This window comes from Misgurnus anguillicaudatus, chromosome 21, assembly GCF_027580225.2.
Source record: "Misgurnus anguillicaudatus chromosome 21, ASM2758022v2, whole genome shotgun sequence".
Lineage (NCBI taxonomy): Eukaryota > Metazoa > Chordata > Actinopteri > Cypriniformes > Cobitidae > Misgurnus > Misgurnus anguillicaudatus.
Window position 1 is genome coordinate 50,264,660 of NC_073357.2, and position 18,332 is coordinate 50,282,991.

At 36.3% G+C, this 18,332-nt stretch overlaps 1 protein-coding gene across 1 annotated transcript in view; it reads right to left on the bottom strand.

Annotated features, from left to right (window-relative positions):
* Positions 1-244: 244 nt before the first annotated feature.
* Positions 245-18,332, bottom strand: part of LOC129449695 (uncharacterized) — a 230,165-nt gene continuing 212,077 nt past the window's right edge. Inside the window, exons 24-37 of the mRNA XM_073859333.1 lie at positions 17,486-17,530; positions 17,292-17,336; positions 16,165-16,245; positions 15,620-15,682; positions 15,320-15,370; positions 14,280-14,306; positions 12,956-13,036; positions 11,817-11,870; positions 11,472-11,525; positions 11,293-11,319; positions 11,076-11,129; positions 7,035-7,112; positions 4,869-4,907; positions 245-2,607 (exon numbers count right to left, since the gene is read on the bottom strand). Coding sequence (XP_073715434.1) covers positions 2,581-2,607; positions 4,869-4,907; positions 7,035-7,112; positions 11,076-11,129; positions 11,293-11,319; positions 11,472-11,525; positions 11,817-11,870; positions 12,956-13,036; positions 14,280-14,306; positions 15,320-15,370; positions 15,620-15,682; positions 16,165-16,245; positions 17,292-17,336; positions 17,486-17,530 — 726 coding nt within the window. The 3' untranslated portion in view covers positions 245-2,580. The remainder of the gene's footprint in view (positions 2,608-4,868; positions 4,908-7,034; positions 7,113-11,075; positions 11,130-11,292; positions 11,320-11,471; positions 11,526-11,816; positions 11,871-12,955; positions 13,037-14,279; positions 14,307-15,319; positions 15,371-15,619; positions 15,683-16,164; positions 16,246-17,291; positions 17,337-17,485; positions 17,531-18,332) is intronic.

Consider the following 18,332-nt stretch of genomic DNA (forward strand, 5'->3'; position numbering starts at 1 on the left):
GGTTGTTTTGCTCATCAAGAAAAAGCTTCATCATTTAAGAGTTTTTAGATATTTTACTGAAAACAAGACAAAAATACTAAGATTTTTTTTTTTTTTAAAATCTTGAACCTCTTTATTAAACACTAAATTCACGAAAAATTAAAGAAAATTTTGCTTACCCCATTGGCAATTTTTTTGCTTGTTTCCTGCACAAAACCACCCAAATCTGACACTCTTGGTCCAAAAACTAGACACATTTTCTTGGGTCGTTTTGCTCATCAAGAAAAAGCATCATCATTCAAGAATTTTTAGATATTTTACTGAAAACAAGACAAAAATACTAAGATTTAAAAAAAATCATTTTTTGCAGTGTATGGAGCCAACAATGAATGTTGAAATCTTGTATATAACTAGTACGCAGGCTAAGATACAGCAAATATTTTTTAGATTTATTTTTTTAGATTGTGTGTGTGTGTATGTGTGTGCGTGTGTGTATCTAGGCAAGGGATGTTTATGTTGTAAATGTCTGTACCTATTCAAAAAAGTGGTTGAAAAAATTGTCCTATATGCTAAAACAAAGTAATAGATAATACATTGTACAAACATACATGTTAGAAAATCATAGATTGTCATAACTTACAAAGTGTAGGAAAATAAAGCAATGGAATTTTCTGAAATAAACATTTGGCAAAAACAGGAAAATCAAGGAAATGTTTCATTCAGCACCACCATCATTAAACATCTAGCAAATCCAGAAAGGACTAAATGAGTTAAAATATACATTTGGCTCTCATGCCTTTTATATACAAAAAATAAGACAGCTCCTGACATTATACAATAAATGGACACAAACATTCATAAAATATTCATTTAAATGCCTACAAATGGCTTTAAAAAAAAATCGATGTGAGGTGTATGCATGCAATAAAACAGTGACGCAAGTTTGAAAACAAAAAAAGTAAAATTCCAGCCTATAGCCATTACTGTTTTCAGCCTCGTTTGCATGTTGTACTATAACAGAAATAACATCAGTGCCAACATGAAAATATATTCTCATTTAATACAATACTGCTGAGTAACTGACATCAAGTTGCATTTGCATATGGCACACATTACATAAGAGAAATATAAATTGCACTTTTGAAAATCAAATGAACACATATTTAACTGCACACTCATTGTCCACTATACATATATTAATCTACATTCAATGCAACAACGACAAGAAAGAAAGAAAGAAAGAAAAATGTATAACATATACTGCTTAATGACAATGAGACTTATTCCTTCAACACAGTTTCACTGATTTTCAGCAATATATTTATGAACTGATGAATTGTCGGCTAAAACAACCATAAGAACAAACAAACAAATGTGTTGACCTAATATGAAATTGCATTTGAACACACAAAAAAAACACTGTATGGTAAAAGGTCTTTCAACACAAGGAATGACTGTCGATAAACCAACCAGCTGTCTTAAGAATGACCCGAACCCTGCTGTACGTTAATTTAGGTAGATAAATTATCTACCGATAATCATTAAATTCAGTACATACACAACAAAACTACCAACGTTTTCTGCATTGAGGTTTTCATAACTTAAATGCCCATCATAGGTTTGAAAGACACCTTCATACAGATAAAACATATTAACATTATGCATGCTTATTTAATACTGTAGCTTGTGGCCTCCTTTAAACATTTCAATGGTATAAAAGCTGTAATAATACATGATTAAAAATGATAAGTTTTCGATGGATAACGGAATGTAGTGGAACTGGTTGTTATATGATATAATATAAAATATTATCATTGCTGACTATGGACCAGGGTCTGCTGTATGTGTTTACTAGTACCGATAGCTTAGGTTTTTGTGAAACGGACACAAAGTAGAGGCATTTTGAACTGTGGTAAATAAACCGTCACAAACCTGTTGGTTCACCTTTACCTACAGATCTTTAACGTTTAACACCCACGGTATGTACGTAGTTAGGTAAAAACACTCTCTTTGACCTTCTTAAGCTATGAAAAAAATCACTTTAATTCTTGACTTCTGCTCCTACAGTGCATGAATGGCACCTGTGAGCCTTTATAGCTGCAATACCGAAATACACTCTGAAATGTCATATCTACAACTCAAAGCATATAAACTGTTTCCAATAAAGGAATGAATAGCAAATGATTTCAGGCACCAAAGGCTATAATACACAAAATGAGCAAATCAAAATATTAACACAAAAGTCTTTGAGATCCATCCTTCTGTTCTCAGTAGATTAGGCTGTGCAGCTCAATGCTACCAAAACAACCCATTTAAAGAGTTAACAAAGATGGCTTTGCTGGTGGAGGGATAAACGTACCGACTTTCCGTGCATCATCACGTACACCATCCTACTTAAGTATTTCCGAGATTCAAACATGTAGGCACATCCGGAAAACCTCTCAGGAGTGGCCGTGGAAAGTACAGTGGATCTGTTCTTCTCACAATGCAAGTCGTCACATTGACAGGCTCTGTGTGCGACAATGATGCACGACAGGCCAGACCTCCATGCAAATAAAGAAAACCAGCAATCACACTTTTCCAGAGAAAACGATCACGTTCTCAAGCCACCAGCCAAGGCGTGACGCCCTTTATGAGGTGAAAAAAATAAAATTCCCATTTAGAGGAACACATCTTTTGTTTTAAATCGACAGGCAGTTAGTGAATCACAGAAGCCACACACCACAAAGTGATATGTATACACAGAACTTCAAGTTGGCATCATGCTTGTTTCAAGGTGTGCGGATGAAGTAGTCTTTTGAGCTGGTAGTATGATGTGAAGATGGATTTATAGATGAACACAATACACCAAGCACACCAAGAGCTTGTCCAAGAGCCAAAGCCGATCCTCCTCCGCCTCAAACCTCCTCCATTTATCCTGTTTAACCTGTTAGTCTGCTTTGGTTTCCGCTCTCAATCCAAGGGCCATGCAAAGCCGAGCAATCGCGCCTTCATGAATAAGAGTCTCTTGCCGGTCAAGTGTTTAAATTCCACAGTGCTGATGTGAATGTAACACATGTCGCCATGACCACATGGGAGTATGAAGCAGCTACGTGTTAGCTCTTTTTTTCACACATCGATATCCACTTTTTTATGTTTTACTCACATAATGCTTTTCTGAATTAAAAAATAATATAAATACAAAAAAAGTGAAGCCTTATTTACAAACTCCATGCGTTTTGAGTTAGAGTTATCACTGCAAAGAAAACACAAAGACGAATATGTTGATACACAGTGAAGGTACAGACAAACATTCACAGGATGTGAGTCAGCACTTATTTGTTTACATGAATGAATAACATTAAACTTTCATTTAATGTTATTACTTTGTATTAAAAAAAACTCTAGATCACTAACATTTACTCACTCTTTAAAGACTGCCTAACAAACATCAGTAACACTTTACATAAAGGGGTGTTCATAAGACTGACACGACACATTCATAATCATGACATGACACGTTTCACGAAAATGAAGGAGACTTCATGCACATTCATGACAACTGTCACCAAGTGTCATTTGTTCAATTATGAATTTTTTTATGCAAAGATGACATTGTTTGAATTGTCTTTGTTATGACAACTTGACATTAAACAATATGTTATAGCTTCAAATAGATCTGTCATAAACATGACATAGCAGAATAATTATCAAACTTAAGAAACTACCTAGCTTTATGGGTTAACATTACATTAAACTGTCATTTAAATATCATTAAGTGTTAGTACTATGTCAAATAAATTCAAATACCTTAACAAAATGAAACAGACACGTCAAAAGATTATGCTTAACTTTACGTATGTGCACAGTACATAAAAAACCTGAAAAATAACAGAACTTGAGGGTTCTGAATTTTTCTGACATTTTATTAAATTTGCAGTGATATGGACCCAACGCTGCAAGGCTTAATCCATTATTGTACTGTTTTCATTTAATTTTAGGTGAATCAGTCTCCAAATGCAATAAAATATAATTTTTTAAATTGTAATTATTATTATTATTATTGTTGAATGATCGATTTTATTTGTTAAACACATGGAGGAAACTTTAAAAAAAAAATTATGAACTGAAGAATATTCATGATGTTGTTATAAAACTATTTGACAGTGTATTAACACTTAATGACATTTTAATGACAAATTATATTTGTATCACTGGTAAAAACTGGTCAGTTATGTTTTCTTGGTAATGTTGTGTCATAATAAGTTATGATGTATTGGTTAATGTCAAGTTGTCACAACAAAGACATCCCAAACAATGTCACCCTCGCATTAAAGCGTAACTAAACCCCTGGTCAGAGCCTGACTCCACCCACTGACAATATTTGAAAAATGCAAGAAAAGTGGGCAGATCCCAACGGAGATAGAGGGGAGGAACTAAGCTCGTACCAAGTGTGTGGTGAGATCATAACAAGGGCGTGGTGAGCTTGAACCTGCTTACATCACGAGTTATTTTTTGGACCCAACATCCAATAGAAAAATTCAACTGCAGTAGCCACCGTTCAACCTGAAGAGGGCAGCACTCAGACGTTTTTACACCATATATTGTAGTATTGAAACACTTTATATCCAAATGTCAAAAAACTTACTAAAATCAATGAACAGCACTAATAAAGCATCATTCTTACAGATCATTAACTAAAAAAAGTTGGTTTAGGGTTTAGTTACTCTTTAAAAATAACATAATTGATCGAACGACACCCAATGACAGCCGTCACAAACAGGCACAAAATCTCCCCCACGTTCATAGCATGTGTCATGTCAGAATGATAATTGTGTCATGTCAGTCTAATGAACACCCTTCAAGTAAAGTGTTACCCAAACATCTACCAAAAGGTTTGAGGCACTAACCTTCTGCCAACAGCCTGGCATTGGAAGTCCATCTGGACCCTGTTGTGAAGATAAAAAAATAGTATCAGTAACTTTTCTTACACATTGCTGGTAAATACACCTTACCTTTGAAGTATTCTGTTTAACCACATTAGCAGAAATATGGCAAAAAACCCTAAGTGGCCAACTAATATATTTTATTTGTAAGACCTTGATCATGTGCTGGTCAATGGTGCATGCAAAGAATTATACAATAACAATAAAAGCTATTTATTGATTTGTGTCCAAATAACCAAGTCATGCAAATGAGGAAGTTGCTTGCTGATTCATAAACAACAACAACAAAAAAACAAGGTTGGCCACAATGACACTGCAAACTGGTTGCTCAAACGTTTGACAAACCCTAACAAACTATGCAAGTCAGCAAACTGAACTTCATGCAAATTTTTTATGTGACCTTGGATTATAAAACCTTTTAAAGTCTTAAGGGATTATTAGGATTTATGGAAGCTGAATAAATAAGCTTGCCATTGATGTATGATTTGTTATAATATAACAATATTTGGCAGTTATACAATTATTTGAAAATCTGGAATACTTTTTGGTATCAAAATTCTATTGAAAAAAAATTGCCTTTAATATCCAAATACAGTTTTGATATATTTATGATAGGAAATTTACAAAATATCCCCATAGAACATGATATTTACTTAAAGGTGCAGTGTGTAATTTTTAGAAGGATCTCTTGACAGAAATGCAAAATAATATACAAAACTATATTATCAGGGGTGTATAAAGACCTTTTATAATGAACCATTATGTTTTTATTACCTTAGAATGAGACATTTTTATCTACATACACAGAGGGTCCCCTAACATGGAAGTCGCCATTTTGTGCTGCCATGATTCCACAGAAGCCCTTAATGGACAAACTTTTTTTTACGAAGCTGTCTCCGAAGACCACATGTTTGTCTGGTGGTGGCTACCGTAGCTTCTCTATGCGTTTTAAATGCGATGGGTGAGCAGTTAACTAAGCCATTGGTTCACCATATGGGGACCACCAGGTCTGGTGTTACTCATATAAACACCAGCAGTGTTGATTTAACACTGCTGATTTTGCTGTGTACATTGTATGGGTCAATTTATGACTTTTTTATACCAAATATCATTAGGATATTGTTACAACAAACCCGTGCAACTTATGACTGGTTTTGTGGTCCAGGGTCACATATGTACATTTATTAAAACGAAATATTTGCATAAAGTAAGTATCCTGTGTGATAAAGTATATTCAGTGGAGTCCACAAGTGAACGTTTTAGTATATTACAGTAATTATATACAGTGAAAATGAAAGTGACAAGCATACTCGAAACGGCCGTGAGACTAGACCCAGCAACTCTCAGGTTACAAGCCCGACTCCACATAACTATTAAAATATAACAAAAAATATCAAACTTCATAACTGAACTGAAATTTTCGAATGTGGACCCCACTGTATATCATGAACACACACATGCCCTAATACTCTTCTTTACTTTTGATAACATACATTTTTAATGAAATCAGTCATGACAGTGAAAAATAAATCAGGGTATTTTAACATGGTGAATCAAAATTGATTTGAAGGCTGAATTTCCTCTTTCTTCAGATGGATCGAGTGCCCAATTGGAACAGATATACAGTATGAGAAGGAACAGGAAAGGGTTAAAGGCTGGAGTAGAGGGAGTCATGCTAAACTTTACTAAACCACCAAATTGCTACATCGTAAAATCGATTATTATGAGGATCCAGGGCTGTTAGTACTAGTTATCTTATCTTATAGGAAAGCATTGTATTTAATAGTTAGATGGAGGTTATAATGTTTATTCCAGTGTGGAGAAAATCACTTAGATGCTACTATAGGAGGTAAATATTACATGTATAAAAAAGTAAGAATTGAGTTAATAATAAATGGAAATTGGTGTTTAATACTACTACTCTGTGGTGAAATGCATGTGACTTTATCTGTGTTAGCAGACCATGCAGTACTATATATGTTAAAGGTGAAATGACAGTGAGATAAGCTCTGCTTTATAAGCCATGCATGGAGGTGCTCTGCTGTAGCTCTTTTCCATTAACACTAAGCTCAGCAGTGTGGCGGCTTGAGGCAACATGCATGGGAGAGGTAGGAAAAGAAGATACTGTACCAATTGGCACGGGGCATCCAGCCCATCCAGGCCAGGTTGACCTGGCTCGCCCTTTTCACCCTTTAAGCCCCGGAAACCCTGTATCATAGAAAGGGAACTGGGAGTGTTATTGGGATAGAGGCTGCAGGCGCCCTTCCGGTCTCTGGTCGAGAGAACACGGCACAGGGCAGAGAGGAGCGGTCCAGTGGTTTCCTAGCAACCATGTTTGATCGCCATTCCTTGACATGTTTAAGCCAATTTGTTTATCTCATTTGAATAATGTATAGTGAAATATATTTGAGACATCAAGGATGAGGCGGATTGCCGTTTTGACCACGGGACGACTCTTCCCTTAGGGGTCCGCTGTCAGGGGCAGTTTTCCAGCTCTCAGCTGGGACATACCAATGGGCAGGGTGCATCTAATCCAGGGGCACCCTGTTCTCCTTTCTCCCCTTTAGGCCCTTTTTTGCCTTTCTTTCCCTTCTCCCCCTGTGGACACAATAGTTGGATCAGCCGAGGTCTAATGAGAAAAGATCTGCACAGTTGAGACCAGCATGTGTGTAATTTAAGGGTTAAATGTGTATTTTTATTTATTTATTTTTGTTCAAATCCGTCAAGCTAAATATGTGATTTATCCAAAAATGACACTCTTGCTCTTTGGTGCTTTTAAACTTTGTTCATTTACGGATCCCAACCAGTCTGACATAGCAATATTGGCTGATTCATTGCTTTTGGGGTGGGCACTATTTGTTTGACCGACCAATGTCAGATGGGGGAGTGTCTGGGGAAACCAATCATTTACCAATCAAGAGGCACATAAATCACACACTTCACATTTAACTTACAATTCAATTCTGCTGACAAAAATTTTAGTTTCTTTAATGTTAAATTAATTTATTATAAATGATGCCATATTGGGAAAGGTTTCTCTGCAGTTTATAAAAAAAGTGTTACTAGCGAAAGGGTAGATAAGATATTACGCTGGATGCATTAAGGGACAGGAAAAGTTAGATATGAATGGCAGATACGTGGGAAGGACGTGGGGTGAGAGCAGGTCTATTATAGATGAAGGGAACAGGATCAACAGCAATCATAATGTTTAAGGGCACAGGGGGAAGAGAAAGAAAAGCAGGAAAACACCCCACAGCAGAGAAAAAAAAACACCGACCCACCTACTTACCTGCACAGACAATAAAACTGTATCCCCCCATCAATTTATAGCAACACAGAAAAAACATCATGTGCTTCCAAGTTAAATTATACATTGTGAATGATATAAACAAACCTGTTTGTATTGGTTTTAAATGTGAAATGATGCAAGTTAGTGAAGATTAATGTATGTCAAATATGGAAGACTGGTTGACTGGTAAAATAAATGTATAAAGTATGAGTATATGTAACACAATACGTGATATAATGCTTGCACACAAAACAGAAAAAAACTGAATAATGCTACAGTAAAAAACACGTTAATTGGCTAACTCAAAAAACCTTGACATATACGGTTAAAAACTGTAATCGATTTAAAAAAAGATTACTTTTAATTTTACAGTGAAATAAATTAAAATGTACGGTCTTCAAAATATTCTTACTAAAATATTCAACGTAATTATACATGTATTTTTACTGTAAAATTTTGTTAAAATTATGGTTTCTGAGTTAAAAAAGTCACTGGTGAAAAGCAGCAAAAGGACGTTCACAAAATTTTCTGCATGATTCTTCACATTTGATGATATTTTATTTAAATTATTATTTTCCACTTAGTTTTTATCAGTTACATACATAAGAGTGTTTTAGGGGCATTCACATTTCGCGTCTTTTGCGCGCTCAAGTTCCTTATTTTAAATGTGGGCGCGTGGTAGGCGCACTCATAATGGAAGCGACGCGGTCGTGACACGCTCAGTTTTTTTCAGGCGCGTCCTCACTGCATCGAGTTAAAAACATTTCAACTTTCTAGAATGCCGCAAGTGTACCACAGGTCATGTGACAATAAACCAATCGACGGTCGCGTTTTCCGTGCGGATTTAGACGCAAACCGCCCCTTACTGTGGGTTCACACCAGACGCGAGTTCAACGCGAGTAGTTTACATAAAAAGTCAATGCAAAGACGCTATCAGACACGTCCTCGCATGGGGGCAATGCGAATGACGCGATATGGGTGGCGCATTTGCCATGAAAACACGCGCTATTCGCCAAAAACGCGTCTTCAACCAAGTTGAAAATATTCAACTCGAGCGAAAAATTTGCATAACACAAAGTTTAATCCCACGAGTAATCTAGAGCGAGTAACGTGATACACCGCGTTTGGTGTGTACGTAGCATTATGGTGTTGGGTAATTAGTTTAAAAAGTCACTGGTGAAAAGCAGCAAAAGGACGTTCACAAAATTTCCTGCATGATTCTTCACATTTGATGATATTTTATTTAAATAATTTTTCCCACTTGTTTTTATCAGTTACATACATTAGAGCAGTGGTTTTCAAACTGGGGGCCGCGAGATGGTGCCAGGGGGGCCCCAGTTTTATGACATTTTATGAAATACATTAATTTATCATAAATTCTGTGTAATTAAATCTAAAAAAAAATAAGGCTACTAACCAAAAGCACAACTTTTTTGTATAATTTAATGTTTTTTTTTTAAATTAAAATTTTGAGTTTTAGAACAGTTTTTTGTCACAAATTTTCTTTGGGGGGCCGCGAAGGAATGTACCTTACACAAGGGGGGGCCGCACGCTGAAAAAGTTTGGGAACCACTGCATTAGAGTGTTTTAGGGGCAGTTCACATTTTGCGTATGTGCGCTCATAATGTAGCAACGTGGTCGCAACGTGCTCGTTTTTTCCAGGTGCGTCCGCACCGCATCGAGTTTAAAACATTTTTAACTTTCTAGAATGCCGCCAAGCGCACCAAAGGTCATGTGACAAGAACCAACCGACGGTAGAGTTTTCCGCACGGATTTAGATGCAAACTGCCCCTTACTGTGAGTTCACATCAGACGCGAGTTCAACGATTTGGCGAGTAAATTACATACAAAGTCAATGCAAAGATGCGACCAGACACGTCTTCACGTGGGGCAATGCGAATGATGCAATATAGGCTGCGCCATTTGCTGCGAAAACACGTGCTATTTGCCAAAAACGCGTCTTCACCCAAGCTGAAAATATTCTACTTGAGCGAAAAATTCACATAAAACAATGTTTAATCCCGCGAGTAATCTAGAGCGAGTAAGGCAATGCCCCGTGTTTGGTGTGTACCTAGCATTATGGTGTTGCGTAATTAATGGCTTTATCTGAAATCGCTTACTGAAATAGATGAAGTACCTACTCATCGGCTGTTAAAACAGTAGGCATTATATAGTATGAATATGGATAGTATGAATGAATTCGGATGTAGTACATTTGCCATGTTGATTCATCATGTGACATATGCCGTCATAACAACAAGTTAGTCGTTAACTTAAATGGCATTAAACAAGCGCAATGAAATCACAAGTGACAGCTGTTTAATATACGTATTTGCATTTGAATAGAACTTCGGTACCGCTTTTCGAAATTTTTTAATACAATGAATCTGAATTGCTTACTTAATTGGCACATTTTATGATATTAATAAAAGGATAGTGGCAAAGTGTTAGTATATAAAGCGTGCAGGTAATTATAGGAATGATAGAAAACATGCAAGAAAAAAGGTCAAGACAGAGCAATTAGAAAACAACTACCTGTTGTCAATGGACTTACTCTGTATAAAATGATATGGAGTAAAACAATATTTTCCACTTGACAATAAACTATGAATGACTTGTTGCAGGCTTTTATGATTATGGGATGATTACAAATAAAACTTTGAATGATGAAATACCTAATACCTATTGTAGAGCGATTTAGCAATGCTTTCCCACTATAGAAAAAAAAGCATTAAATGTACACTGATCTCTCAATCTGTGGCCCATATTAGGTCTATATACTCTATAGACTCTGATTCCTGAGCTACTCTGTAAATGTCCATTGACATCAGATCTAATAAAGAGGTTAATTTCCTATTTCACAACATCTGTTTTACGGTCACCTTTTCTCCTCTTTCCCCCTCGTCACCCTTGTCTCCCTTTAAGCCTGGCAACCCCTGCAAACATAACTACAGATAAATACACAAGCCAGGAATCTGATTGGTCCAGGGGCAAAGTACTTCACTGCCATTGTAGGAAGCTACCGGTGGACAGAATAGTGACCCAGAAAACAACAAAAGCAATGTTAACACCAAAAGAACATTTTGTTGGATAACTCACATCCATTCCTGGTGTCCCCGCAGCTCCCTAAAATAAAGAAGATAGAGAGACAGAGAGAAAGGGAGGGAGGAAAGAAATATAAATGGAAATCATCTATGACTAAAAGATTTTAAATAGTCAAATAATTACTTAGGGTTTTGTCTGTTTATTTTACAAAATCGTTGTTTTGGAGTACTCACAGGTAACCCGTATGGCCCTCTGGGTCCAGGATCACCAACATCACCCTTCTCACCCTGTGACAGGTACATTGAACAGCACCTTTTATATAAACAAATCTAGTGTATAGTATAAACTAACAATTTCTATAAAGAGAAACGTGTGAAAATTCTCATGGGAAGGTCATGAGGTTTCCCTATGTGGGCCATTTGAATTTCTGAGCTTATGAAAAAAATAATACAGTGCTTGCAGTATTAAATTTCACTCTAATTTAATGGCAAATCAGTACCATAATATGGCCACGATATGATGGGTAAAATAGCAAAAACAACAACAACAAACATCACAAACCCAAAATATAAACTTACTCTATCTCCCTTTGGACCCGCTGGACCAGAAGCACCAAGTGGTCCATCCATACCCTATAAATAAAGGAGTGTTTTTATAAATACAAAATATAAAGACTTCAGTATCAACACAATCAGTCTGCACTTTAAAATGAGCAACATATCATTTAATGCAACATATCTTCCTCTTATTATTTTCTCATGCACACAGATATAATTTAATACACCGGGAAGCATGAAGAAACAATAACTGGTGTGTTAATGGATGAGTGAGTGTTAAACTTGTGTTAATGTCACACTCTTTGGCAGAGAGACTCTGATAAAACATTTTGGGCCTTGCAGAGATATTTACACATGGTACCGCTGTAAGATTAACCATAAGTGGTCAGCAGAAAAAAAACACCTGAATGATTTTGTAATGGTTATTATTAAAAATAATTCTTGCAATGAATAATTTAAGAGTTTACAAGAATATTTTAAAGTAATGCACTGACATGCTATGCATTTTCTCGAACAAAAAACTATTTTTTTGTCTGACAACTTTTTGACGACAATCAATGCTAATTTACAATACTGAGTCTAACCACTTTCCCCCATTAACCATAAATGTGTCTCATGACCCATTTTGGTATTTTTAAAGATCTATGATGGTAGTGGGGGGATGATTCGTGGTTGCTTGAGACTCACCCTGGGTCCCGGCTTGCCGTCTAAGCCAGATGCTCCCTGTGCATTTATGGAGGTATGAGTGGAGGTATGAAAAGTGGGATTAGTACATGATGAACCACACAGTGAACCAGACAAAAAAACTTGTCAACTCAGCTGTTAACCAACATAACAACAAATGGACATTTAACCAACACGTGAGGTTTAAGGGGCAGCATAGCAGGTGGAATTAATTTAATTAAAAGGTCAGTTCACCCAAAAATTCAAGTTCTCTTATTGTTTACTACTCATCCTTATGCCATTTCAAAGCATGTACAGTATGACTTACTACTTTTCAAAAATATATATTTTGGGTGAACTATCCCTTTAAGAAAAGTGAAACATTCTCAACAGCATACAAATGGATAGCAGGGAATGGTGGGAAAGGTTAGAGAAAAGTAGGGTTGGAGTTGAGCACTGAGATCCCAGGATGCACGGCTGTCAGGTACAGTACTTACAGGGAGACCCAGGGGTCCTCTGTCACCCTTATGCCCAGGCTCCCCACGCAATCCTTTGACACCATGCAACCCGGGTTCCCCCTAAATAGAGAAGAATGGCAGAGGGTTGTTTAGGGAATGCTGGGTAAAATTCACTCAGGAGCACCAGATGCTCCTGAATATTTTTATGTTATGTTCTACGGTGACCGGGATAAGTAAGAACCTTTAATTTGGGAAAGAAGTCAAAGTGGTGAGTAAGACCTGCTACAAGATTCTACATAGCGTAAACACTTCAACCAACTGCTTTCATCTTCAGCAGAATACAGTTTGCTCCCTGACGGATTTGTGTTATTCTGTAGCATGCCTTAAACACCACATCATTATTCTATATAGAGGGTGGGATTAAGTGGAGGAATTTAGGGAGGGATCAGTTTGATTGGACTTAACTCATTCACCGTCATTGACGAGTTATCTCGTCAATTATGAGTTAATATTTAACTAATAAATACGCCTTTCTGGACGAATTTCAAAGTGAAATTGTAATACCGCTTTTATCCACTAGATGGATCAAAAACGGAAGTTAAAAAGATTTAATGATTTATTTTAACTGCCTTTATGTTTGATCGTCATTCTGAATCTGATCTCTAACATAAATTCCTTTACAAAAACGCAATTTTTTAAGCTTTTTGCTCAAAATGTTGTATTTTTGAAGAGAAATATCCATATTTCAGTGGTTAAATTAAGTGGAAAAAGTAAATATATAATGAAACGTTTTTTCCCCATTTTGTTTGTTTGTTTGTTTGTTTGTTTATTGTTTGTTTGAAAGCAGAGGGTGTGTTCTTTCATTTGATATAATTTGTATGTTTATATATTTATAAAAGGATATTTTTTCCTGCAAGGAATTTTGTGAAACTTTTGTTAAAATCACAAAAATGCAGGTGGGCAACTTTCCTCAAAAAGGCTGGCGGTGAATGAGTTAATATCAACAACGTGAAAGGGATAGTCACTCAAAAATGAAAATGCTGTCATTATTTACTCACCTGTATGAGTTTCTTTCATTTTTTGAATGCAGAAGAAGATATTGTGATAAATGATGGTAAGCACACAGTTTATGTACTTCCATAATATTTGTTTTTCCTACTATGGAAGTCAATGGGTACGTCAACTGTGTAGTTACCATCATTTATCAAAATATCTTCCTTTGTGTTCAACAAAATAAAGAAACTCATAGAGGTTTAGATCAACATGAGGCTGAATAAATGATGACAGAATTTTTATTTTTGGGTGAACTATCCCTTTAAGATCCTGATACGACTGTGATAATGATTTCAACTATAGGACTTACCTTTGGCCCAGGGACCCCATGAGGACCCTACAACAAATACATAACAGGTAAGTGTTTTACTTTTAATCATTATATAGTGCTTTAATTGTGATTTTTGGGTTTTAGATATAGGTCATACAAAGAACCTTAATTTACTATTATTTATCTTGACAAGAGATGAGTTGTTACAACATATAAAATGAAGTTGACTTTTTTCAAGATATATAATAGTAAGTTGAAATCACTTATAAATCTGAGTTGATTCAACAAACATTTTTAAGGAAGCAAAGCATTTTTTACAGTTTAAGGAATATAGAATCACATGCAGTGCTTGCCAACCTGTGGCCATGCACAGTAGCTGAAACGACCTCATAAACAGGTGTTTTCTAGCACAATTTAAGACTCTGAAACAAAAGTTATGGTACAGTTGATGTCAGGTTTAATTGTTGATCATAAATTTGTTGTTTAAAATTGATTTTAGCACACAATTTTAGTCTTTCCCTATTCAAGTAGATAGGACTTTAGTCTTGCATGACTGAAATAACTGCCAGGAGCTATTGGAAACATGATCACCTAGTGGCACGACTTCCCTAAAGGGCCTTTGGTGCTAGTGGTTTAAGGGAGGGCAGACATTTTTGTTCAGAAAGCAAAAAATTTGTGTAGTACATAGTCCATGTTTCAGTCTTTTCCAAGAAAAAGGCACTGCACATTATACTGTATACTAAATGCATGTATATGAATGTATACGATGCTAGCTACAGGTCTCCACAAAATTGTGATCCATGGTCGTCGTCTCCCCTCGCCTTTACCAAACCAAACATTTTTTTTTCAACAAGGGATTTGTTTCATAGATCAGTTTAGCCACTAGCCTGACCGATAAATAAACACAGACCCGAAGTTCATTTCAGTTCAAGCGCGTAACGCTCCTCTTACATAACTGTCCTTATGTACAAACAACAGGTGTGCACTGTTTTTGTGTTTATATAGCATACTTGTACATATCCTGTAATAGAGCAGGTGTTTTGTGTAAAGACACATATTTTCTGAGCATTTCAACTCACCATGGGGCCAGGTGGTCCATGTGGCCCCGGTGCCCCCGGCGGCCCAATAATCTGTGGAAAAACAAGACGCTCTTAAGCAAACGTGTTTGAAATACATATAAAGCAGACAGGAACAGCAGGACACAAGGATACTTGCTTGGAGAATGCAGTTTAAATCATACAACCTTGAATCACACACAACCTGTCAAATACGATTTTATGTGAAGCGATTTAGCAAAATATACACTAAGTTAAACAGTATAATTATGCACGTACTCTTACATCACATTTTGGTTGGATACTATTGTTGGCTGTACTTACTGAGGGTCCCTGAGGGCCAGGAAGGCCGGCGTCTCCTTTGTCTCCTTTCAGACCATTCACACCCTGCGGGCACATCACCAAGGCATCACTTCACTTACCAAACAATGCCGCTCTGTTCAGAATCTGTCATTTAGGATTACACTTACAAAAATGTACTGTGGTGATACTATGATGCAGGGAGGGTATGGAATGGTAATAACGGCACTTTGGTAATCGTGGTACTGACATTCATGTATCATGGTATTTACATGGTACCCCAAGGAACCCTATAGTACTTACTGTAAGTTGAAAAAACATGATAATATATAAGATCCATGTCCTAACATAGTATCACCATGGTACTTTTGATAAGTCTAATGCTATTATTGTCAACAACTGATTTGTGACCCAGTCTGCAGACGCAGCTAAAGTTATTTTTTTGGTGATTTACTATTTTCTACATAAAATACGAAAATATAACCATTGATAACTTATTCAGGTCATGTCAAATATTGAGATTATGAGACTTTATCCTGGATTTAGCCATATGCACAAAACAATTTTACCTGTAAGCCTGGCATTCCCATTGCCCCCTTTTCTCCTGATATTCCCGGCATTCCCATGTCACCTTTTGAACCTTTGTGGCCCTATAGTATGAACATGTGTGGATGATATTAAAGGATTAGTCCATTTTCTTAAAAGAAAAATCCAGATAATTTACTCCCCACCATGTCATCCAAAATGTTGATGTCTTTCTTTGTTCAGTCGATAAGAAATTATGTTTTTTGAGGAAAACATTGCAGGATTTTTCTAGTTTTAATCGACTTTAATAGAGCCCAACATTTAATACTTAACTCAACACTTAACAGTTTTTTTCAACAGAGTTTCAAAGGACCACAAACAATCCCAAACGAGGCACAAGGGTCTTGTCTAGCGAAACGACTGTCATTTTTGACAAGAAAAAAAAAGTACTTTTAAACCACAACTTTTCGTCTAGGTCCGGTCCAGCGCGACCTAACGTAAATGCGTAGTGACGTAGGGAGGTCATGTGTTACATATATAAAACGCACATTCGTGGACCATTTTAAACAATAAACTGCCACAAAGACATTAATTAGTATCAGTTGACATACAACAATGTAGGAACGGTTCTCTTTCAAGACGCTTGTAAACACTGGGGCGGAGTTTCGCGTTCGTCCTCTGTGACCTCTTAATGTCATGACGTATTGCGTGGGGTCAGCTGGCGCATCACTACCGGATCTACATGACGAGAAGTTGTACTTTAAAAGTGTATATTTGTTATTTTTATTGTCAAAAATGACAATCGTTTCGCTAGATAAGACCCTTATGCCTCGTTTGGGATTGTTTATAGTCCTTTGAAACTCTGTTGAAAAAAACTGTTAAGTGTTGAGTTAAGTATTAAATGTTGGGCTCTATTAAAGTCCATTAAAATTAGAAAAATCCTGCAATGTTTTCCTCAAAAAACATAATTTCTTCTCGACTGAACAAAGAAAGACATCAACATTTTGGATGACATGGTGTTGAGTAAATTATCTGGATTTTTCTTTTAAGAAAATTGACTAATCCTTTAATTATGAAATATTGTTATGTAATAACTAACAGATTTAGATATTTGGGGCAAACAAAACAAACAACGGCATCCAGACAATTTGAATATTCCCATTCCATTTACCCGCTCTCCATCCAGGCCAGGAAGTCCAGGAACACCTTGATCACCCTGTGAAAAGCAATATTTCACTTTGTGATCTCAAGGACATAACAGAGGTTGCATATATTATCTTTATATCCATGCACAGGCACATAAAATGCTAGACTCTCGCCCTTTTTAATTACCCATAATAGATAATCAAGCATGAATGTGCTTACCTTCACTCCCTTTGGTCCAACTGGCCCAGGAGGTCCAGGTGGGCCCTAAATCACAAAAAAGATATAAAAAGAGATCATAATATTTTTAATGTGAACTTAAAAGCCCCAAACGATTTTCTGCATAGATACGCACAATGATGAATAAAAAATTACTTTTAAGAAACAGTGGTCATTTCAAACCTGTGCTAACACACATTAACTTATAATATATGGTTAGTCAGGGGTCGAATCAGAGCACTTATACCATTGGAAAGGTTTAGGCTGTGTCCCTGACTGAACCCATTACTAATGGTTATCCAAAAATGTGACTTTGCCTGTAAAAACCCAGCATACGTAGCTTTTTAATTTACTGTTTTCTATCAAACTGTTTTCTAATTTACTGTTTACTGTTAAGTCAAACTTCAATGCTGCTAATCTAAAAATAAGATTATGAGACTTCATCTTGGATTTCACAGACAGGGTCACAAATATGTTATGAAAGGACCCACACAAATTTTTAGATCTTCTCTGTGCTGATTTAAATTAAAATGCGACAGAATGGAGCAGGGAGGACCATTACTCAAACTATAATATTAGTAATATTAGGAGCATCCAAGTGTTGAGTACAGTAGTCCTTATGTTTTATGCCTTCTCAGGTATGTGACCTGAGATAAGACGAGCTTTAACAAACTTTGTCACAGCAATACCAACACACATTGTTTTCCCTACACAACGAGGCGGCATTAAAGGATTAGTACATTTTCTTTTTTAAATTTAGATAATTTACTCACCACCACGCCACCCAAAATGCTGATGTCCCCCCCTGTCCACTCGAGAAGAAACTGCGCTCTATTGAGGAAAACATTCC